Source organism: Aegilops tauschii, chromosome 5 (genome assembly GCF_002575655.3).
Source record: "Aegilops tauschii subsp. strangulata cultivar AL8/78 chromosome 5, Aet v6.0, whole genome shotgun sequence".
NCBI lineage: Eukaryota > Viridiplantae > Streptophyta > Magnoliopsida > Poales > Poaceae > Aegilops > Aegilops tauschii.
The window spans coordinates 527,754,716-527,776,880 of NC_053039.3; the positions used below are offsets into that span (position 1 = coordinate 527,754,716).

At 44.4% G+C, this 22,165-nt stretch overlaps 2 protein-coding genes and 1 long non-coding RNA gene across 6 annotated transcripts; 2 read left to right on the plus strand and 1 right to left on the minus strand.

The window, feature by feature from the left end:
* Positions 1-434: 434 nt before the first annotated feature.
* On the minus strand, positions 435-6,323 carry LOC120964136 (uncharacterized). Of its 3 annotated transcripts, XR_005755789.3 has the most exons (10): positions 6,115-6,314; positions 5,557-6,025; positions 5,115-5,176; positions 4,925-5,013; positions 4,343-4,530; positions 4,186-4,259; positions 1,754-1,896; positions 1,500-1,563; positions 1,177-1,280; positions 435-1,095 (listed from the first exon to the last, which is right to left on the minus strand). It is a non-coding gene; the product is annotated as an uncharacterized lncRNA (long non-coding RNA). The 3 variants fall into 3 exon arrangements; XR_012183355.1 differs by having other exon boundaries at positions 1,647-1,896; positions 4,343-5,013; positions 6,115-6,323; XR_012183354.1 differs by having other exon boundaries at positions 4,343-5,013; positions 6,115-6,320.
* Positions 6,324-7,869: 1,546 nt separating this feature from the next.
* Positions 7,870-12,285, plus strand: LOC109741445 (5'-adenylylsulfate reductase-like 5). Its single transcript, XM_020300533.4, has 4 exons — positions 7,870-8,167; positions 10,425-10,606; positions 10,731-10,855; positions 11,625-12,285. The coding sequence occupies exons 1-4, from the start codon at positions 7,988-7,990 to the stop codon at positions 12,038-12,040; spliced, it is 903 nt and encodes a 300-aa protein (XP_020156122.4). The 5' UTR covers positions 7,870-7,987; the 3' UTR covers positions 12,041-12,285.
* A 637-nt stretch (positions 12,286-12,922) lies between these two features.
* LOC109741447 (uncharacterized) lies at positions 12,923-14,912 on the plus strand. 2 transcript variants are annotated; one of them, XM_073498352.1, is made up of 4 exons: positions 12,923-13,151; positions 13,240-13,573; positions 13,682-14,154; positions 14,566-14,912. In XM_073498352.1, exons 2-4 carry the CDS (start codon positions 13,471-13,473, stop codon positions 14,680-14,682), a joined length of 693 nt encoding a protein of 230 aa, XP_073354453.1. In that variant the 5' UTR covers positions 12,923-13,151; positions 13,240-13,470; the 3' UTR covers positions 14,683-14,912. The 2 variants fall into 2 exon arrangements, with proteins under 2 accessions (XP_073354453.1, XP_020156123.1); XM_020300534.4 differs by lacking the exon at positions 12,923-13,151 and having other exon boundaries at positions 13,232-13,573.
* Positions 14,913-22,165: the final 7,253 nt, after the last annotated feature.

A 22,165-nucleotide genomic window follows, 5' to 3' on the forward strand; every position in this document is an offset into this window, starting at 1 on the left:
CTCTCATTAAATGCTTGTATCTAGGAGCTCGCATAGAGGCTGGCTCTTGCATGTTAGCCCACTCCATCACTTTTTTCTTGTTTTTATCCTTCACATAGGCAAAAGTGCCATGTAAGCGGGCTTATAGCCCACTATTTATACTTGCTCAATGTTACCATCACATAGCGCTTTCCAATGCAAAATGAGTCTATAGAGTAATAAATGAACATATCTATGTTACCACACATATGACACTACCCACTAACATACATTAGTCTATGTTACTCTCCACTATGTTACTACCCACACATATGTTACTAGTCTATGTTACTCTCCACTATGACCAGCCTTATTAACCACTAGATCGGTATCGCGCCTTGGAGCGAGGGTGCCGGTCCCAATGATATGGTAATCAGGTAATGCTCAAGTTAGTAGGAAACCTGGTTTAGCATACGTATTCAAATAGGACAACAAAATAGAAGAAAAAGAAAACATTCACTTCTAACAGAAGCAAGTCATCATCGAGTTTCAACATCGTCATGAGATTATAAGGCAACATCAAGTTTATTGAGTTCAAGGGACCACAAAAGATCATCACTTTACATTAAGCTCAGTACTACGAGCGTGAACATGAGAGCAATTACAAAGAGTTGGAACATAATAAAGAAGAAAAAGGCAGACACAATGACAATATAGATGTTAAATCTACGAAGCTATAGTTATTAGTCATACTGAAAAGTAGCTCCATTCAATTGCCTTGTCGATCAACCTCATATGCGGTACTTCACATGAACCCGATGCAAATAGTCCGGGAAATACATGGCATAGAATGATTTCTGTATAGACTTGTGATTTCCTACCTTAGCTTTTTAAAGCTTATTATGGAGATTGAGCGATGGTTTCCCCCTTTCAATTTTGAAGGCGAAGAAACACATTTGATACTCTCTGATCCCTCCCGCCTTGACAAAGTCTGACAAATTGCTTTTTTGTGTGTGTTCCTCTTATGCGCCAAACCTGTCTCGTAACATCTCCAGCGCTGAGACTGACCATCATGTCCTAGACTGGTTCATTGAGATGGTTCTTCTGATTATTTTTTGTTAAGTGGCAGGAGAAGTGCTGGAAAAGGAAACATCAATTGATCAGAGCCGGGTACTATGATACTCTACTTGTAAGAGGTCGCATATTGAAGGTCCTTACCATCCTTAGTCCAGGAGTGACCAGTGTCTTATTCATCCCACAAACATAATACTTGATGAGAGGGCTGGTTGAACCAATGTAAAGCGCGGCTTGCCACGCATTGCCTGCATAAGTGGTGGGCAACTGGAAATGAATAATTAAGTTGAAGATTGACACATTTCAAATAGTGTATGCATATTGCATAGGCAACTAAAATGATATATGCACATGGATATAAGCTTGTAAATATTTTATTTACGATAAGGTAAAATTGTATATTCATAGCTCAACTTGAGATGTTGCAGTTCATAACTGATAGGGAGAGAAGTAATTACTGAGATTACCTAGGTAGAAGTTCAAAGTGGCATGTAACACAAATCGAGATAATGTAGCAAAGTCGACGTCGAGCTGAAATATTTGGATAAGTATATTCTGAACTCATCAGTTCCTCCCGGGTAGCACAAAATTTTAAACAACAAAAAATAACATACCCTGAAGAAACCGTGAAGTCAGATGTCATAAAACCCTGACCTTGTGCAATTGTTACGACAACAAGCAGGGTATAGAAACTTTTGTCATAATGTCCGGATGAAATGACCTGATTTATCTGTAGCGTCTTCCATAACAACAGTGGCAGTCCTTGCAGCAGGGGCAGGCGTCCCTCAACAACATGGACGGAAGCACACACAACGGATGCGGATGATGCAGACGTGAGCGCCGCCACTGTGCACTGCAGTCAACCTAGAGGAAAGGGATGATGCGACGACAAATGAGATGAGCAAACTTAATAATCCCATACTATTGCAAAAAAATGTATCCATTTCTATTAAATAGGAGGAACATCCAATTCCACCATGAAAGGAAAAGAGATAGATTCAGTTACATAATATGGCAGTGGGCGTAATCAAAAGATCAGTTAAAGGATGACATACTGATAAAATGACCTAATGATCATAGTAATCAACACAACGGAGTTCTTGGACTGTCTTCAGTTCAAACTAATCATGACTGCTGCTGGAAGCCTCTCTTTAGCAAGTTGAAGATAAAAAATTATTCAAAAAACCGCATTTACCAAATATCAAGGATCGACACTTGCCAGTTTGAGTGTACCAAGTCAAAATTAATTAGTTATAGCTTGTTATACCATGTGATGTCTGAACCAAATATCGATGAGTAAATGGAAAAAAAACTACCTGACAATGCAATTACATACATGTATAGGAATGGTTTAATACAACACATTTAAATAACTGATATATTGAGCTAATCATTACTATTATGTTTTCACGTGAATACTTTATGTTGGGAGAAATCTGAAGTGCAAAACTTAAAAGCCAGCTTTGGTATTGCTATAATAATGGACCTATCAAGCATCAATCCTATATAGATGCATTCTCTCCCAATAAAAAAGGTGGTGTAAGAAAAAATGCAGTGTGCATAAACTGGGCAGAATGTGTAATTGGCCAACAACTACTTCGAGATAGTACTAACTTGTTTAGACAGATATCTTAATAACATTAAACCAAAAACTCTTTCTCCTGTTTTAACGTACTGTGAAAATATATACTCACAATAAATTAAGTTGTGTATAGCTGTTATACCAACTGAAAAAATGATGCCTTGGTATAAACTATGCAAGCTAGATTTGATATCACAAATCACTTAGGCCAAGCTTGGCAGCGTAATATTTTTTCAAAATCGTGGTAAGCCAAAATCAGAGTATTATAACGCCTGGACAATGAATACTTTGGTTAATCTAAAAAGGGAAGTACTACAATGGCTAGGCGAGGAATAGTTCAGTTTTTTAGAACGATGGATTTCTCAATTCAGTTATAAGAGAAGGTCGATAACTCTTCTTAAAATGCCGAAAAGACTACAGTGCTATATATGCTATGTTGTATGAGTGTTGTGTATTTGTTGATGCCAAACACATCAAGGTATTTATAACACATTATTTTTTACTTCAATTGCAAATTATTGTACTGAAAGTCTAGAATTGCATAAAGCATGGTGAATAAGACATCACCAATAAGTAACTATTTCAAGTCATTTCTTTCAACACCCAAACTCTATCGCTGAAAATACAAAGTGATTTGTGTATATATTAGAAAGAAAATAGCCACAAATATCTAAATGAATCTCGTCTTAGATATGTCAAACAGATTGGTAAAAAATAATGTGCTTCGAAAACTTCAGTAGGCTAATTCTGAACTGTTTCTCGAAAGTGTACAAAACCAACATGAAGAAGTCCAAACATATGGAGCAAATTAGCCCGAAACGAAAATGAATCCTTAAATCAAAGCATGTGGGTTCAGTTCGAAATGGTCGAGTTCATTTTGAATAAAAACAAAAGTAAATCAGAAAATAGGATAGCCCAAGACACATACAGATTATAACAATTGATTCTTTTTCATCTAGAACAATTGAAAGAGCACACGACTGTTTGAAATAGCTTCGAGATAGGTGGAATTTTAATCGGTCTAGCTCAAGTTTTCAGCAAAGAACAGTGTAAGCTGCATAAATATTCAGTGGTATAGATTCTGCAGATCAATTATAGGATCTGAACTAGACTGCAAGCTAATCGAATTAGCTTATCAAGAATGTCAGCATGCTTTCTTGGTTGATGTAAAAAATGGAGAAGTTAAATCACACTAACAATACATTTATGCAATATAGGATCTGAATCAGAATTCTCTGTTTAAACTAACAACGGGACAAAGCGGAGGGATTTGTTTTCACTCTACCAGGACACACCCCTATGATAAAGCGGAGGGTATAACCTATGATATAAACACAATGGAGACACATCATGAACAATCACTTCATATCAATCTCTCTCTCTCTCTCCCTCTCCCCCTCTCTCTCTGCATAATTCATACGACAAATCTGCCTAAAAGTTGCAGTAAGAAAAATTCATACGACAAGCAATTGATTCATACAACAATGGAGTCACGAAAGTTTCAGCAAGAAAATTGGATGGGCGTGGACAAGAAGAGCATAGCATGAGAGGGAGAGGGAGCAGAGAGATACCATTCATAGCGTCCAGTAGGGTTGGAGCAGCGGCGACCCGGAGGAGTGAAGCGATGGTGTTCCCTTGCTTGTGTCTGCGCGCATCAGGGGGTGAGGGAGGGAGGGGAGCGGCCAAATCAAAACAAGCAAGCAGAGGGGGAGGGGGTAGAAGAGGGACCTTGCATTCTCATTCTGTGGTTTGGAGCCCCATGTCCATTTCCATGGAGAAGAAGCACATGGTTGCCGGTGCCGGTGCCATGGTTGTTTATCATTTATATGAGAAAAATAGAGCATACTTCAGGTTTATGTGAACATCTACAGATTTTTTCCAAAATAAGAGTTCAGCAAGCTACCACCTTCAGCCTCCTAATTTATCAGAGAACATCATTTGTTAGTTTTGAGAAACCAGGAAAAGCAAAGAAACATTAGGCACATTTGAATAAACATGTCAACAAAATGAGTGATATAGATAGAAAAACAACAAAAAGAAATTCAGTAAAAAGTAACGCTTGTATAGTCGATCAATATGTATTTCTAAAACTGATATATTATCTTGATAACATGTTTATTTTCTATCCAATGCTTGATTGTAGTATAAAATTACACCATGGTAAATTTGGAGAAAGACCAAGCTTCAGTTTCAGGCTTTAACCACTTGGTCACAAATTTCAGAAAAAGTAAAGACGACAGCCCAGTGGTCATGAGATGAATTGTGCCTGCTAGTTCAGAAACATCAATACACCTAAACAGAGGAACTTACTTCCTAAGCCGGTGATGCTACTTTACCGATGCAACTGGCCCACATTGGTTCGTGTGCGAAGACCGCGTTGGTCCAGTCCTTGATCTTGTCTGCAAATAAAACGATCATCTCAGCCTATAACTTTCAGGTGACAAGATATTCTATACAAAGTCTGCACGCATTGGTCGCCCAAAACAGGAATGGAAACCACCTCCACCGTCGATGAGGATGAAACCACCTCCATGCACCCACAATGTCACTCTAGTTGTTTCTCTATTAAAATGTGAACCATCCAAAGATAACTTTTATTAAATCTTGCAGTGCAAATAGCAAAAGAGATGAACATCAGTGCATTATTAAACATAAGAGATGCATGTCAATGCATTAGTACCCAAACTAAAATTAAAACTGCACTTGTTACATGCTGCACTGTTTTAAGTGAAAAGAGAAACATGATACTACCTAAGCCACTTCCTTTCGATTCCACATGCCACTTCCTTCTAAGGTATAAACTGTACTAAAAGGAATAGATAGAACAATGTACATATATGATTGTGCATAATATCGGGGATACAGAATGAAACCCCACCGTCTCATGTTTTGCATGTAAATACATTGCCTGCACTAAAAGGGAGATAGAACAATGTGCATACATGAATGGTGTCGGTGGTTGTGCTGGTACGTGGTTCCACTTTGCCACCAGATGACTCATCGAGACCAACGACAAGTCCAGTAGTAGAAGTAGAATAAGGGACACGAATGTCACAGACAATAAGGCTGCAACTGGGTTTGCCATGATGACTACCCCATACCATATCCCCTTTCTCTTGCAGAATGCCGCTAACAGAACAATACCCTTGATTTTAAATTCCCAAATTGGATTGAACACTCTGAGTAAACTGATGAGAGAGACCCCCATGGCAGTCACAGGAGCAACTGATACTAACATCATATAGGTACCAGGTGCATAGGCAATTATGAAGCATGCTAACACCTTTCAAAAGTGCACTTCCTGCTCCGTAGGAATAGTGTGGGATCTCCAGAAAAGATGAGAGAAATTGTACCCATGGTTGAGAAAGCAAAGGCAATTGTGTACAGACGGAATAATCAGAGTGCTGATTGCTGGAGAGCAGAAAAATAACACTGATTAAAGTTAGAAGAGGCTAAAACAAAACATGGTAAATTAATTGAGTGGAGAGGAGAAATTTGACCTTGAATTCGTACAGGGCGGCAAGTGCATATTGCAGCATATATAGTCTAGCCCTTTCTCGAGCGGCCGGACCAAGTATCCATGGACGAATGAAACTACTTTTGTTGCCTTTTCTAGATCAGAGCATTGGATGGATTCTTCTCGAAGAAAAAGGAGATCACAATGTTGTGACCTGAACTCGGCAACATTGGGGCAGGAGCCGAGTAGATGGCGCACTGAAACTACAACCAAACCCCCAACAGGAGTCGTGTAAAAAATAATCAGAAGTTACATTACTGAAAAAGTAAAACATATGTTTTCTTGTTTTGATCTTACACTGGAGATCATAATATAACAACACAATTATTTTACTTTCTCAACAGAATCATCTTTGATGAAAATGTCTATGCTTAAAGATCAATCTAACTACCCTTATAGCCCGCCCATGTGTCGCTGCATATTAAAAAACTGCAACTTTGGTATGTCAAGCTCGAGGCACCATCCTGCTTTGACAATGCTTAGCCCAGAACTCACTACGCAGCCTCCACAGTCCACACTGAACCACAGCAAGGCAACTAAGGATTATCCATGAGAGGTTCTAGACCGTTTCCTATGAATGAGTCTCTCTAGTCAATGGTAACATATACACCTAACTATCCAGAACAAAGCAACTAATTTTATGAATATGTATGATGCCAGTCAGCCATGCTCTAGTCTGTACCAAGCTATCTATACGAAAACTTGCAATCACACAAGATAGAAACCAATCATCTGCGAAACTTGAACCCACGAACCACGAGGAAGAGAATTCATTGCAGGGGGCGTCGAAACCTCGAGGGAATCGGTGAGGCGCACGAGCAGGAACACATAATGGACGCGAATTCGAAGAATGTTCTGGAGGCAGGATCCGTGCTCACCTTGGGGCGCGGCGGTGGATGAGGAATCCTGGACGATTTGGTCGATGAGGAGGAGATGGACGAGCATCTCGTCGTCGCTGAACCACGCTGCCCCTCGAGCAGAAGCGCGCGCCAGATCGACGCAGCGCCAGCGCCATTGGGGGTCAGCCTCGATCCGCGGGGCCGTCACCACCGACACGCCGACGGGGACGCGCCGCTCCCGCCCGGCCCTGCAGACCGCCGGCTCGGAGGATTCGATCCGGTGAGGGACGAATCCACACATGAGAGAAGGTGAGGGGATTGAGAGAGGGTTAGGGCCGGTGGAGATGGGGAGAGGGCGCACCACGGCAAGGGGGCGCGGGGACGGCGGCGGCAGCTCTCCCTCGCGTGAAGAGGAGAGAAGCCGATTGGGGAGCGTTGGGCTTTTATACCTTGTGGAGAAATTCCGAAAATGCCGTCGGCGGGGTATGGGAATTACGGCGGTGGCATGAGATCTTTTCGGTGGAGAGCAGACTATTCATTGCAGCAGTGTTTTCACTTTGATCCTACGGCCCATATCTTCCCAGAGCGAGATCCGACGGCCGGAAATCCATCAAGCGAACGCAACGAACGGCCGGATTCGTCTGAGCTCTAAGGAGGCTCGGGAGCTCCCTAGATACTTATTCCTGGATGCTCTGAGATGCCCAATGCACTAATAGGAGTATATAGAATATTTATATCCCGTTTCAATGGGCATTATTGTAGTCAAACAAAAATCACGAGAAACTAAAGTGGATGAGCGGGCCCAAACGGCCCCTACGTGACACGTGACGCCGAGCAACCGGACCCCGGCCAGCACGAACGCGCCACAACCACCAAGTGCTAGCCACGTCACCTCCCCTACGCCCAAAATAGGCTCGTGGCAAATCTGGTCTAGCAGTCGCCCCGTCACCCACCCACCCCGCCCACGGAGAAAATTCCCCCAGGAAGAAGAAATTCCAGGCTGCTGCCATTCCGACGATGCGCCGCGCCGCCGTCGCCGTCGCCGCCGCGCTCCTCCTCCTCCTCGTCGCCGGCGCAGCTGCGGGCCCCCCCGGCGCGGAACCCACCTGCCCGCGGGGCGCCGGCCCGCCGTTCCTCGACGCGCTCGGATCTCGCTGCCCCCGCGCCGCCCGGATCACGCCCTCCCCGCCCCTCGAGGTAGCCCGCCGTCTTCCGGCCCTCCTCCCCTATCCGCCGCCTGTTCGCGACCCAATCCGACCCCGGTCCTCGTGCCCTGCGTCGTGGCCCCGACCCCGAGATTCATTCCGCGCGCCGTATCCTCCTCACTCACGGGATGTTTTGGTCACAATGCGGCTGTCGAGCGTTTTGAATCGCTGACCCGGCGGGTGATTAGGTTTTGAAGCGGGGCGACGTTAGAGGGGGATTTTGGTACAGAGGGTGGGGAGTGTGTCGGGAGGGATATTCGTGGCAGGAATGATGTGAATTGCAATGCGTTGGTGGGTGCATAGTATCAGGTAATTACCAGGAGCAACAAAACATGGGTGGCTGGCTCAGGCGAAGGAGAATAATCGAGGCGCGTTGGGCTGCGGTGTCGTAGGCGCCACGGTAGGATCCGTATGTTAACGCAAGCTTTGACGTGTTTCGAATTTGATTCGTAGGCGTAGGTTGGATTCAAAACGCAAGCGGGAGGAAACATAATTAGCATCATTATTAGTGCCCTACCCGCGCATTGCGGCGCGGTATATTTTGGGTACTATTGGTTTCCATTTATAGAAAACATTTTATTAGTTACTCCCTCCGTAAACTTGTCTTGGTTTGAATTCACACCCTTAGGTTAGATTCAAAATGCGGGCAGGAGGAAACATAAATACAAGCATCATTACTAGTGCCCTACTCGCGCATCGCTGTGGGAAATATTTTGGGTAGTATTGGTTTTCAAATTTATACTTCCTCTGTTCACTTTTACAAGATGTTTTAGATAGTTCAGACAGCTCCCAAAATAGTTCAAATCAAATGTCTAAAACGTCTTATAAAAAGGAACGGAGGGAGTAGAAAACATTTATCAGTTAGTAATTAGTTGTAACTTTGAGCATAAGTTCTGTGTAATTTCATCGAAAGTATTATGTGTGGTACCAAGGAGTATGTAAATAGAAGTTCAAAAGAAAAGGAGTATGTAAATATTCCAAATCACTTGAACATATATTTAAGCCTGGAAAACTTTACTTTATTACATAAAAAACTTTTATCAGTTAGTAATTAGTTGTAACTTTGAGCATAAGTTCTGTGTAATTTCATCGAAAGTATTATGTGTGGTACCAAGGAGTATGTAAATAGAAGTTCAAAAGAAAAGGAGCATGTAAATATTCCAAATCACTTGAACATATATTTAAGCCTGGAAAACTTTACTTTATTACATAATGTCCCATTTACATTGCTTTTCCTTTTACGAAAGAGAAAAGTTAGGAAGCACGATAGTTTTTTTTAACAATAACACAACAACATGATGGCTCCTTCGCTATCTCCACCTGTACTGCCGGTGATCCCATCATCTCCAACACCACAAACCGTCAGCGATGGCCAATGTTTTGTTACCTGCGCTACCCCGTCATCACCACCATAATCCGTGCTAGCACCGCTCTGTTCAGTGCCACGAAGAATCCCATGGAACGCAAATCTAATAGTCATCCAGCGGTGTCCTGGTCTTACACTTGGTTTCCGTCAAAGCGTGCATTAAATCCCACCAAGGTGCCGCGCTTTCTTATGTCAGTTGAGCGAACGGCCAATTTTATTGGCTATTGGCAAGGAGACAAACTGCCAATGCGGCGCATACCTTATGGCGCGATTGGTCGTATCTTTCGCTAGTCTCTTGCATGTGCACATGCATGTTAGTGTTAGGAAAGCGAATAAAAAAAGAAGGAATAAAATTAATAGTCATCGATGGACACCTATTATATGTAGGCATGTAAGAATGGTTTACTGACTTTTGCAACCAGGAAATTAAAAGCTTTTTAGTTCCATTGGTTTTGGGAACGTGAGAGCACACTATCGTTCTGGTCCACTGTTCCAAAGGACGCAACAACGCAGCGGCGTTGCATTTTGCATGTCATGTTAGTATGTTATGGTTTTAAGTGCTTCTCTAGTTAATCCAACAGATGGTATTAAAAAGGTGAGTGGCATAACATGGTCACTGCATGTAATTTCAGAATAAAGAGAGATGTGCATGTAATTTCCAGAGTATCTAGTTTCTTCATACATTACGAACGAGATTTTGATTTGAGCAAACATAAGCGTGATGAGGATACAGTGCAGATACATGAAGAACTGTTATATAAATGTTAATCTTGTACAGTACAAGAATGCTGATATGCATGTTGCTGATCTGGCAAACTTTCTGGTTTCTTCTGTAGTTATTGACTATCTGTTAATAATTTAAAATATGTTCCTCCTACTGAAGGTGAGAGGAGATGCTGTTGATAAAGAGTTGAACCTTCGCTGTACCGGTGCCTCATGCTCCATTCTCTTCTATGCCGCATGGTGTCCTTTCTCGAGCAAATTTCGACCAATATTTGAAGCTCTCAGCACCATGTTCCCTCAGATACATCACTTTGCTGTCGAAGAATCTTCTGCGACGCCTAGGTATCTGATTGTTGAAATATTTTTTTGTGTGCCTGAGTGATACATCCTGTCCCTTTTGTTTCCAACATGTTATTTGCCCAGTAAATTATTGCTCATCCTATCCTACCTCTTCTGCTGACTGCAGTTTGTTTTCAAGATATGGTGTCCGTGGCTTCCCAGCCATTCTTCTGGCAAATGAGACTACAATGGTTCGTTACAGGGGCACAAAAGATTTGAAGTCTCTGCTTCAGTTCTATCAAGAGACTACAGGTATGATCATTATCTTTGTTCTTTGATTTTGAATATCATTTCTTGCACTCAATATCATGCACACATGAGAATAGCTACTCCCCTGTTGCCTGCAGACATAGTTTATTTAATGGTAACAGGCTAACAGCCTGTTTCAAATATGTCTGCTTTTGAAACTTGAACAACACTGGAATTTTGTTCCAAATATTGGCCAGTTAATCGGCATCTTGTCAGCTAATTGCTACTCGGTGGGTCACTGAATAGCCAATTAACTGATTTATTGGGCCGATTAACTGGAAAATTCACCTATTTATCCCTACTCAGCACCCGACCGATATGGTACCAGTTATCGATATCCTGAACATAATTAAAGATTGTGCATGGGGTTCTTTCGATTGAAAGTTTGGGTTGTTTTTGCTTCTGATTGGTCTAGTACTCATTTACATTGGATACTGTGTGTGGCATGGTGGGGAATTAGCTGCGCCCTTGATTCCATGAATGATACTCTTACCCCATACATCAGGATTAACGTCTTGCTACAGTGATCTACTTGTTGAAACGTTTTACTGTTGATGCCTGTGAATGTTGAACAACAGCATATTTGATTATTCCTGGGGCAGTTTGGATTGCTCATAATAACCTGTCTTGATAGTATGGATTTTATTCCATTGTTCAATTGATTTAAAAATGGAGCATATGTTGCACACTGCACTGCTACATCCATTGGTAATAAGTTTGTTAGGTTGATTTTATCACTTCAAGCATTGAAGCAAGGTTTTTCTTGCTGCAGGCCTCGATCCAATTACATATATTGATGTTGATCAGCAAGAGAGCGCTGGGAGTTTAGGATCAGCCATGCCAGGAGGCCGGTCTCTGCGCAAAATGGCGGAAGACGAGCCCTTTGTGTTTCTTGGAGCGCTTTTTATAATCATGAAGGTCGCGGCACACTTCATACCCACTGTCATCTCTCAACTCAGAGCCTTCTTGATCGTGCGTGTTCAGAACTTGAACTTAAGAATTCGTAGGGGATCAAGCCAACTTACGGAACGGGCTTTGACTGTGCTTGATGTTAAGAGGCTTTGGAGCAAGCTTAGACTGAGCAGTAAGACAAGGGACCTAAGTAAAGGGGCGAGTAATGCTCGAGCTTGGGCTTCGTCGTTTGCGTCCGTCTCACTGGGCGAACCATCCTCCTTACGGCATGCCTAGCCTTGTTCCCGATGCTGGTCGATAGTCTAGCTGCTGATATATGGCCCAAAATTGTTTGGTCTTGCTTCCCCATCCTGCTATGTACTTGCATCCGCGCATGTGGGGACCCAGGAATGTAAATTTTCAGGATTTCATCTTGTTGTATATAGGAACGCGTTTCGCTTTGCTGACGCGATAGCTGATCTCCGACCTTTGTGTCAGATTAACTCTTTGATGTCTGGTGAAGATCTGAGTTTTTTCTTTGATGTCTTTTCGGTTGCTGTTAGAATTTGGCTTCACTATGCCACCCTTCTCTGCACCAACTTAAATCCTGGGCTGCCGGCTCCTGCTCTGAATTGTAAAACTGGCTTGATTTTTAAACATACCATGCTCTCCAAAAGAAACGAAGCGGTTGTGTATCTGAACGGTTCTCATTTTCAAGTGAATTTGTTTCACTCCGAAGACCCATTTCATATTCTTTTCTCCCAGTTACATTGTCCTGTGCATGGTTATCCATCACTGTCTCGGGTCACAATCTCAACTTTTCCGAGTTATATTTCTGCAGAACCTTCTAAACACGCGTCTCGATCTCCTCTGCCCTCCGTGCTCAGCTGGTGCGTGTCTCTATCCATCTTTCCTTCCTGTTGTTTCCGTTTATCAGTTCCTTTGTTTATGATCTAACCGCGTAATAACTTTGACCCTATCCATTATGTTACTTAGTGTGCAGTTCTCTCTGAAAGCATGCTTTTTATATGCAACTCCTTGATTTTGAAGATGACGCTCGTCGAAATCCCTTTCGGATTCGGTGGCATTGACATCATGACCCTTGACAGCAACTGAGAGGACATATTTGATTACAGCTTGCTATGTCGTACAAGTAAGATCGCCAAGTAACGCTGCGCTGGGGCTTGGGGTTATTTTAGAATTGTGGATGAGTTTGCCAGTCGGACGATTTGACTGCGCCGACATTATATCCTAAAGCTGTTCTATAATGATATTTTTCACCACCCCCTTGTATAAATCACTTTCTCATTGTAGATTATTTGCAAGTAATTAATTGATCTTTGCAGAAAATACGGCAGCCGGAAAGAATTGAGTAGGAAAGAAGGAAGGAAGGAGCTAGTCCACATTGGTAGGCCCGAAAGAACACTTTCAGCTTTGTCACTTAGCAGGAAGGCAAAGCACATACCCACAGGATCTCCTTAATTTTTTTTTTTTAGGGTAGGATCTCCTTAAATTGGGTTTGCCATCTCCCTTGGTGGAACTGACTACCCCACTAGCATCTTCAGCTCTGCTTCCCCTCCTGAGAAAAGAGAAAGTATCCTTCCAAGCCATCGCTTGCTTTGATTCTTGGGGAGCATCCGTTCCATAGCATCCTCATAGCTGCGTGCAAGCAGGTTTGAGCAGCTAGCTATAAGAACTCCCTCATCGGATCGGTCTTGTTTCTTGCCATGACCGGAGGGGATTCCATGGATGCGATCAGCCTGGACGAGTGGGAGCTCCTGCCTGACCTCGGGAGCTCCTTCTTCATGGAGGAGTGCACTGCTGGTGGTGGTAAGGATCAGGATCAGCTCCTGTTTGGGTCCGATCTGGTCGTGATCGACATGGGCCACTTCACCCTTGGCCCTGCATCTCACCCTTGTACCTATGATTGCATCCTAGATGAAGAAGAGGCCATGGGACCATCAGTGCAGGCTGCCTCTGCACAGCAGCAGCATGGCGTCGAATTCGAGGACATGGGCGTCGTGCAGGCCGAGCCGAGGCGAGGGGAGCTCACGATGATGGTGACCGAGGTGATGGTGTCCGGTGCAGAGGAGGAGGAAGAGATGGTGCACTCCCCTGTTGCCGAAGAGGAAGCTTCTGAGGAGGACGAGGTGATGGTGGAAGCGGCACCTGATCATCTACCTCATGAGGTGGAAGAAGGTGCGGAGAGAGACAGGGCAGGGATGGACGCTGCTGGCTTCAGCGTCGGGAAACTGAGGGTGAATGGCGTCGGGGCGCTCTGCTCGTTCGGGGTCGCCGCTGCCACCTTCTGCATCTTGGTGCTTGGCGGCAGGCCGCAGCATCAGCAGCAGCAGAGGAAGATTATGGTGCAAGATCAGAAGTCCCAGTTCCAGGTGTTCGCCGATGACGAGGTTGATCACTCTTTCCTTCTGGTCTTGAATTAATTCGCCACTTTAATCTTCTCGCTGTTCCCTAACCACATGCTCCAACAACTATAGCCTATATACTTTGGTACAACAACAAAAAAACATTGGATGTGTTCAGCAACTTTGCATCATCATGCCCAATTGGAATAGAATTTGATCATGCTTCTTTCTAAAGATTAGAATCTTCTTTCTAGTACACTGCTGTATATTTTATCAGGCCAAAGCACTAGAGAATAGGGAGAAAACGGCCCACTGCACCTGATGATTTGATCTTCTTTCTGTCTGAAGCATGGAATCTTGCAATAGATTAGCCTAAAGCAGTGAAGAATTTCATTTTGGGGCGGAAAAAATGGCCTAGTGTTTTCTGACGGTTTTGCTTGTTTTGATCTGCTGCAGAGAATTCATCGAGCCGTGGAGCAGGCGTCGAGGCTGAACCAGGCCGTGTCGTCGGTGATGGGTGGCGCATCCACCAGAGCGAAGGTGTCTTTCGGCGGCCACTACAACGGGTTTTGACGTGCCAGAAGCTTCTAGAATCCATCGACGCATCCATGACATCCTAGTGTTAGGCATATTGATATTGAGATTCTTTATTTACATTGGTCAGGGCCCCGTAGCCTGTATGTCTGCAATGTATATATGCTTAATAGCTGGTAGATTGCATCAGTCCACTACTCCACTGTCATGTACATTTCCTACCAGCAGATGTGAACAGTATTATTTTGGGTTTGATTTTCTCCGCGAAATTACTTGGCCTTCCCCTCCGATTATTGTACTGTACGACGAGACCACGGATGGTGAGGATGCTCTGTAGAAATGCAATCAACGGTGTTTTTTTTTTCTGCGATGACAAAGAAGATTCAAACGCACGTCACTGGAACGCACGCGGTAACCACGCGCTGGAATTGACTGCAGCTGTAGATACTACTCCGCCGGCCAAGTGTCCGTTCACTGAATCCGGCCGGCGTGCGCGACCGTCGGTTCGTCGGCTAGCGCCACGGCGCAGCACCCCGACGTCGACGTTGATTCCTTCCCTTCCCTCCTGTTCCTGCGGGGCAACGGAATATGCAGTTGCTCGGAGGTCCCCGTCGCTTCGCCGTGCGGTGGCCACTGTTCACGGAGTAGCCTTGGCCCGGCACGTTGCTCTGTGTTACATTGTGACAGGTGAGCTGATTCTCCCTCCTCTTCCCGCAGTCAAAATTGTTTGAAACAACACGTTGAGATTCAGCCGTGTAGGCAGGGAGATAAAAATCTCGCACCTACTACTCTACTAGTACATCAGATGATGCCGTGCCGGAGCGCTGCTCGGTGACAGTGATGGATGGGAAGAAGCTGTCCCCGAAGATGACGGGTGTTTTGTTTCTGTTGTTGAGGGGAGAATCCAGGAAGACGAGTTTGAGTGACACTGCTTCTCGCCTCTGTTTTTGATGAATAAAGCTTGGATTACCATTAAAAAAACTAATTAAGAGGTATCCTTGCAAAGGTCACTCCCATCTTCTTTTGTGGTTGACAAGTGCTGCACTGCATGTGTGTCACTTATTGGAACTTGTGAGTTTTTTTTTTCTAGATTCGTCTTTTCAAAACGATTTATCTCTTGAATTGTGCATTCAAATTTTCCCTCTGTCGGCACGCACAGTTGCGCTTTTCTTTCTCGTGGAAGCATAGGCTAGGCTTCTCGTGAAAACATAGTTGTGCTTTTTTCTTTTCAGGAAGCACAGTTGTGCTTCTCGTGGAAGCACAAGCAGTGCTTTCACTTCTCGCAGAAGCATTACCCCCCCCCCCCCCCCCCCAAAAAAAACCATTTTCCGCCAAAACCTAGAAAAAATCAAGCAAAAGCCAAAAATAATAATAAGTGAAAATGCATGCAAAAAAATCCCAAGGATGCGCCCAGGGCGCTACACATGATGAAGGTTGGGTGCACCACTTGATGCGCTACCAGGTAAAGAAAGTGACCTCTGCGGCAGGCGATACCCTTCCAAGGGGTACCCCTTGATTAGTCATACCACAGATACCTATTAGGAACCGCATCTCGCATCCGCGTGTTTGGGCCGGCCTAGAAATCAGGTCCCTTGCTCGGGTCGTTAACCAGTCTGTTTTCTTTTCACTGTTTTATTTACGGTTTCATTGATTTCATGGTTTTTTCTGTGTTTTATACACATTTTCACTTTTCTTTTTTTTGGTTTTCATTAGTTTTTATTATATTTTTTCCTTTTATTTTTCTTTGAGTTTCTTTAGTTTTTGTGTTTCCTTCTTTGGTTGTTTTCTTTTTTTTTTCCAACACATATCTAATATTTTTTAAAAACTATACATTTTCCGTATACAACAAGAATATTTTTTCTACACGTTAAACAATTTTCAAAATATATGGCTAAGGTTTTTAAATATATTTTTCAATGTCTACATTTTTCATACATGTTATATATTTTTCATATTCATCCAATTTTTTTAAGTACACTTCACTTTTTCTAAATACCCTATTTAACATTTTTCTAAAATACATGTTATTGAACATTTTTTTTTATTTTTTGAACTGTAACATTTTTTAATTCATGTTTAAACATTTTTTAAATACACATTGAAACATTTTCCTGAATGATAAAAAGCATATTTGAACTAGGTGAACATGTTTTTACATTGTATACACATTTTTTTCCAAATGTCGTGAACATATTTTTTGAAACTCGCAAACATTTTTAAAAATGTCACGTACATTTTGTTTGAATGGTGAAATAAATGTTTTGAGTTATCCAAACAATTTTTAAAATTCACGAACATTTTCTCACAATGCGTTAACATTTTTTAATGCATATATTTCTGAATGTCGTTAGCATTTTAAAAAATTGCAAAGAATTTATTTACGCGAATACGCAAAGCTTGCGTATCTTTCCATTGATAGAAGGAATAAAATGAGTACAACGAGGGATACAACACATGACACGAACGCAGGTAGGCGTGAACATGGTGCCCGGAGCAGAGAGACAAAGGATGCTCGGCCCGAATAGAGGATACAACACAACTAAACCTACCAAACCCAAACCAAGAGCGGCCATGCCGAACCAGCAAGAACTCCAACATCACTCGAGCTAATACAACGGACACCGCGAGCAAGCAAGATAGCGCCTTCAAGAAGGAAAACGTCGTCGAGACGCCATCGCCATCCCGTTTGGAGAAACCAGACCTAGGGTTTTCCTTGAGCTCGAAGAGGGGCGCAGCTTAAGGCCTTGGCAACGCCTCCACCAAGGAAACAACACCCGCGGGCAGCGCCGTTGCCAGCACCGGCAAGCCGAGCGGAGATCTTTCCTAGGCCTGAAGCTGAGCAATCCCATAGCCGCTGAATTTGGAATCGAAGATGAGGGAGCCGACAATGGTCGGCAACACCATGGCCGAAGGGGGTTGGCAGGGCTGCACCTATCGTCGAAGGGTGGCACTGATGTCGCTTGAAGCTATGTCGGTATTTCCCCAAAGAGGAAGGGATGATGCAGCACAGCGGCGGTAGGTATTTCCCTCAGATATGAAACCAAGGTTATCGAACCAGTAGGAGAACCAAGCAACACAACGTAAACAGCCCATGCACACAAAGAACAAATACTCGCAACCCGACGTGTTAAAGGGGTTGTCAATCCCTTTCGGGGTACGGCGCCTCAAGATAGGCAAAACGGACGTGAGGAAATTATAGTAGATTGATAGATCGAACGCCAAATAAAATAAATAAGAATAAATTGCAGCAAGGTATTTTTGTATTTTTTTTTGTTTAATAGATCTGAAAATAAACGCAAGGAAAAAGTAGATTGCAAGGCAAATATATGAGAAAGAAGACCCGGGGGCCGTAGGTTTCACTAGTGGCTTCTCTCGAGAAAAATAGCAAACAATGGGTAAACAAATTACTGTTGGGCAATTGATAGAACTTTAAATAATTATGACGATATCCAGGCAATGATCATTACATAGGCATCACGTCCAAGATTAGTAGACTGATTCCTGCCTGCATCTACTACTATTACTCCACACATCGACTGCTATCCAGCATGCATCTAGTGTATTAAGTTCATGAAAAACGGAGTAATGCAATAAGAACGATGACATGATGTAGACAAGATCCGTTTATCTATTGCGTAGATATAGATCCCATCTTTTTATCCTTAGTAGCAACGATACATACGTGTCGGTTCCCTTTCTGTCACTGGGATCAAGCACCGTAAGATCGAACCCACTACCGGGCACCTCTTCCCATTGCAAGATAAATAGATCAAGTTGGCCAAACAAAACCCAAATATCGGAGAAGAAATACGAGGCTATAATAGATCATGCATATAAGAGATCAAAGAAACTCAAATAACTTTCATGGATATAAAAAGATATAACTGATCATAAACTCGAAGTTCATCAGGTCCCAACAAACACACCGCAAAAAGAGTTACATCATATGGATCTCCAAGAGACCATTGTATTGAGAATTCAGCAAGAGAGAGGAAGCCATCTAGCTACTAACTACAGACCCAAAGGTCTACAAAGAACTACCCACGCATCATCGGAGAGGCACCAATGGAAGTGGTGAACCCCTCCGTGATGGTGTCTAGATTGGATCTGGTGGTTCTGGACTCTGCGGCGGCTGGATGAATATTTCGTCGAGTCCCCTAGGGTTTCTGGAATATTGGGGTATTTATAGAGCAAAGAGGCGGTCCGGGGGCACCCGAGGTGGGCACAACCCACCAGGGCGTGCCTGGGCCTCCTGGCGCACCCTGGTGGGTTGTCCCCTCCTCGAGACTTCCCCCAGGTGCAACCAGGGCCCAACATCTTCCTTCCGGTCCATAAAAAATCTCCGTAAAGTTTCGTGGTATTTGGACTCCGTTTAATATTGATTTCCTGCGATGTAAAAAACATGGAAAAAAACAACTGACACTTGGCACTATGTCAATAGGTTAGTACCAAAAAAGATATAAAAGGACTATAAAATGATTATAAAACATCCAAGATTGATAATAAAACAGCATGGAACAATCAAAAATTATATATACGTTGGAGACGTATCAGGCACCACCTCCGGACCCACGAGCAACAGATCTGACAAAAGGAGAAGGCTTTGAGGCGTACTGGGTAGGGCAGGCAATGAGGTGCACCATGCGGGGGGTTGGGGTGACGGCGTCCAGCAACGCCGGCAAGCTAGGACTGCAGGGACGCAGATCCGAGCTGCCGTGGCCTTAGCCATCGGGGCATCAGCGAGCCAAGTGAACTGGAAGGGACGCGGCCACTCGGTCACCGAGGTCGGAGCTGCCCGGCAGAGGACTCCAACGGCGGTGAAACCGGAGAGACGCGGGCCCGAGACTGCCGGGGCCTGGACAACGCCAGCAAGGACCCACCGTAAGATGACTCGTGGCAACCATAACCACATAAGCATCGTCGCCTTCGTCCGAGAGCCGTCACCGTGGCTCGGGGAGAGGGAGTGCGCCGGAGACTAGGGGGGCCGCCTGCACAGGGAAGGCCACAGGCCACGAACACCCCTGCAACCGGCCGCAGGTCCCACACCCCACCCATGGCCGACAGCAGCAACAACAAAGACTGGGCTGTGCCGCTGCGAGGGGTGGGGAAGACTGCAGGGGATGCCATCCATGGCCATGGCCAGGAACGCTGGATCCACCTTCGGACCGGCAGGCTCAGGCAGTAGCTGGAGAGGACGCCCAAGAAGCGCCGGGGAGGGATCCCGGGATCGAGGGTAGGGGGAGGGGGCAGTGGCACCCGCGACGGCCGATGGAGCTCGGGGACAGGGGGCGCGGCCAGCTCGGAGCAGCGGGGGACCGGATCCGGTAGCGCAACACAACCTGGGACACCGCGGCCTCGCTGGAGGCGGCAGCCACCGCCAGGGGGAGGGGCGCGAGGCAGAGTGGGGCGGTGGTGGGGAGCGCGGGCGGGAGGGTTGGGGGGCACGAGAGGACAGATCCGCCCCGCCGCCACCTTCCCGGGCCTGATACGTCTCCAACGTATCTATAATTTTTGATTGTTCCATGCTGTTATATTATCAATCTTGGATGTTTTATAATCATTTAATAGTCATTTTATATCGTTTTTTGGTACTAACATATTGACATAGTGCCAAGTGCCAGTTGCTGTTTTCTGCATGTTTTTTACATCGCAGGAAATCAATATCAGACGGAGTCCAAATGCAACGAAACTTTATGGAGATTTTTATGGACCAGAAGACACCTAATGGGCCCTGGCTGCGCCTGGGGGGTGCTACGAGGAGAGCACAACCCACCAGGGCGCGCCAGGAGGCCCAGGCGCGCCCTGGTGGGTTGTTCCCACCTCGGGTGCCCCCCGGACTACCTCTTTGCTCTATAAATACCCCGATATTCCAGAAACCCTAGGGGAGTGGACGAAAATCAATTCTAGCCGCCGCAGAGTCCAGAACCACCAGATTCAATCTAGACACCATCACGGAGGGATTCACCACTTCTATTGGTGCCTCTCCGATGATGCGTGAGTAGTTCTTTGTAGACCTTCGGGTCCGTAGTTAGTAGCTAGATGGCTTCCTCTCTCTCGCTGAATTCTCAATACAATGGTCTCTTGGAGATCCATATGATGTAACTCTTTTTGCGGTGTGTTTGTTGGGATCCGATGAACTTTGAGTTTATGATAAGATCTATCCCTTTTTATCCATGAAAGTTATTTGAGTTTCTTTGATCTCTTATATGCATGATTGCTTATAGCCTCGTATTTCTTCTCCGATCTTTGGGTTTTGTTTGGCCAACTTGATCTATTTATCTTGCAATGGGAAGAGGTGCTTTGTAGTGGGTTCGAACTTACGGTGCTTGATCCCAGTGACAGAAGGGGAACCGACACGTATGTATCGTTGCTACTAAGGATAAAACGATGGGGTCTATCTCTACATAGATAGACCTTGTCTCATCATGTCATCGTTCTTATTGCATTACTCCGTTTTCCATGAACTTAATACACTAGATGCATGCTGGATAGCGGCCGATGTGTGGAGTAATAGTAGTAGATGCAGGCAGGAGTCGGTCTACTAATCTTGGACGTGATGCCTATACAATGATCATTGCCTGGATATCGTCATGATTATTTGAAATTCTATCAATTGCCCAAATTTGTTCGCCCACCGTTTGCTATTTTTCTCGAGAGAAGCCACTAGTGAAACCTACGGCCCCCGGATCTCTTTCTCATATTATTTGCCTTTGCGATCTACTTTTCCTTTGCTTTTATTTTCATATCTATTAAAACAAAAATACAAAAATACCTTGCTGCAATTTATTCTTATTTATTTTATTTGGCGTTCGATCTATCAATCTACTACAATTTTATTCACGTATGTTTGCCTATCTTGGGGCGCCGTACCCGAAAGGGATTGACAACCCCTTTTACACGTCGGGTTGCGACTATTTGTTCTTTGTGTGCTGGTGTTGTTTACGTTGTGTTGCTTGATTCTCCTACTGGTTCGATAACCTTGGTTGCCATCGCCAGGGAGACATCAGGGCCCGACGCGATTTCACGGCCGGTCCTCTGGCGGCGGCGGTGCGAGGGAGGGCGCCGGAGGTGGCCGCTAGTTACGGCGGCTAGGGTTCCCCCCGTGCTGGCAGAGGAGAGCGACGCGGGGGGAGGGCCCAAAAAATTGCAAAGAATTGTAATATAAATACAAATATTTATATTCTAGGATATTTCAGAATATAAATAAAAGTATAAAAGAAAAAGGAAGAAGTTCATGGGCATCATAAGGATGCAAAGGTTGGGGGCTATCTCCTTTTCCCCGGGTGGGGGGGGGGGGGGGTGTGTGTGTGTGTGTGAGAGAGCGTTTCTTATTACCAGATGATTTTACTAGATTTGCGATGGTTATTACCTACCTGTGACTTTAAGTTGCCAATGAGGAAAATAAAATATTCAGTCATACTATGTCACTATGTCCAAGGGTTCTATTGCATTCTCTAATCAAGTGCTAATGGATTCATGGTTTAGTTTCAACCAAGGAGGCATATCCCAATGCCATCTTGCT

Excerpts from the sequence above, each read along its gene's own strand:
- LOC109741445 (XM_020300533.4), top strand. The coding sequence starts at position 7,988 with ATGCGCCGCGCCGCCGTCGCCGTCGCCGCCGCGCTCCTCCTCCTCCTC. Across the intron at positions 10,607-10,730 it reads GAATCTTCTGCGACGCCTAG|TTTGTTTTCAAGATATGGTG; the intron begins GTATCTGATTGT and ends TGCTGACTGCAG. Across the intron at positions 10,856-11,624 it reads GTTCTATCAAGAGACTACAG|GCCTCGATCCAATTACATAT; the intron begins GTATGATCATTA and ends TTCTTGCTGCAG.
- LOC109741447 (XM_073498352.1), top strand. The coding sequence starts at position 13,471 with ATGACCGGAGGGGATTCCATGGATGCGATCAGCCTGGACGAGTGGGAG. Across the intron at positions 13,574-13,681 it reads GGAGTGCACTGCTGGTGGTG|ATGAAGAAGAGGCCATGGGA; the intron begins GTAAGGATCAGG and ends ATTGCATCCTAG. Across the intron at positions 14,155-14,565 it reads AGGTGTTCGCCGATGACGAG|AGAATTCATCGAGCCGTGGA; the intron begins GTTGATCACTCT and ends GATCTGCTGCAG.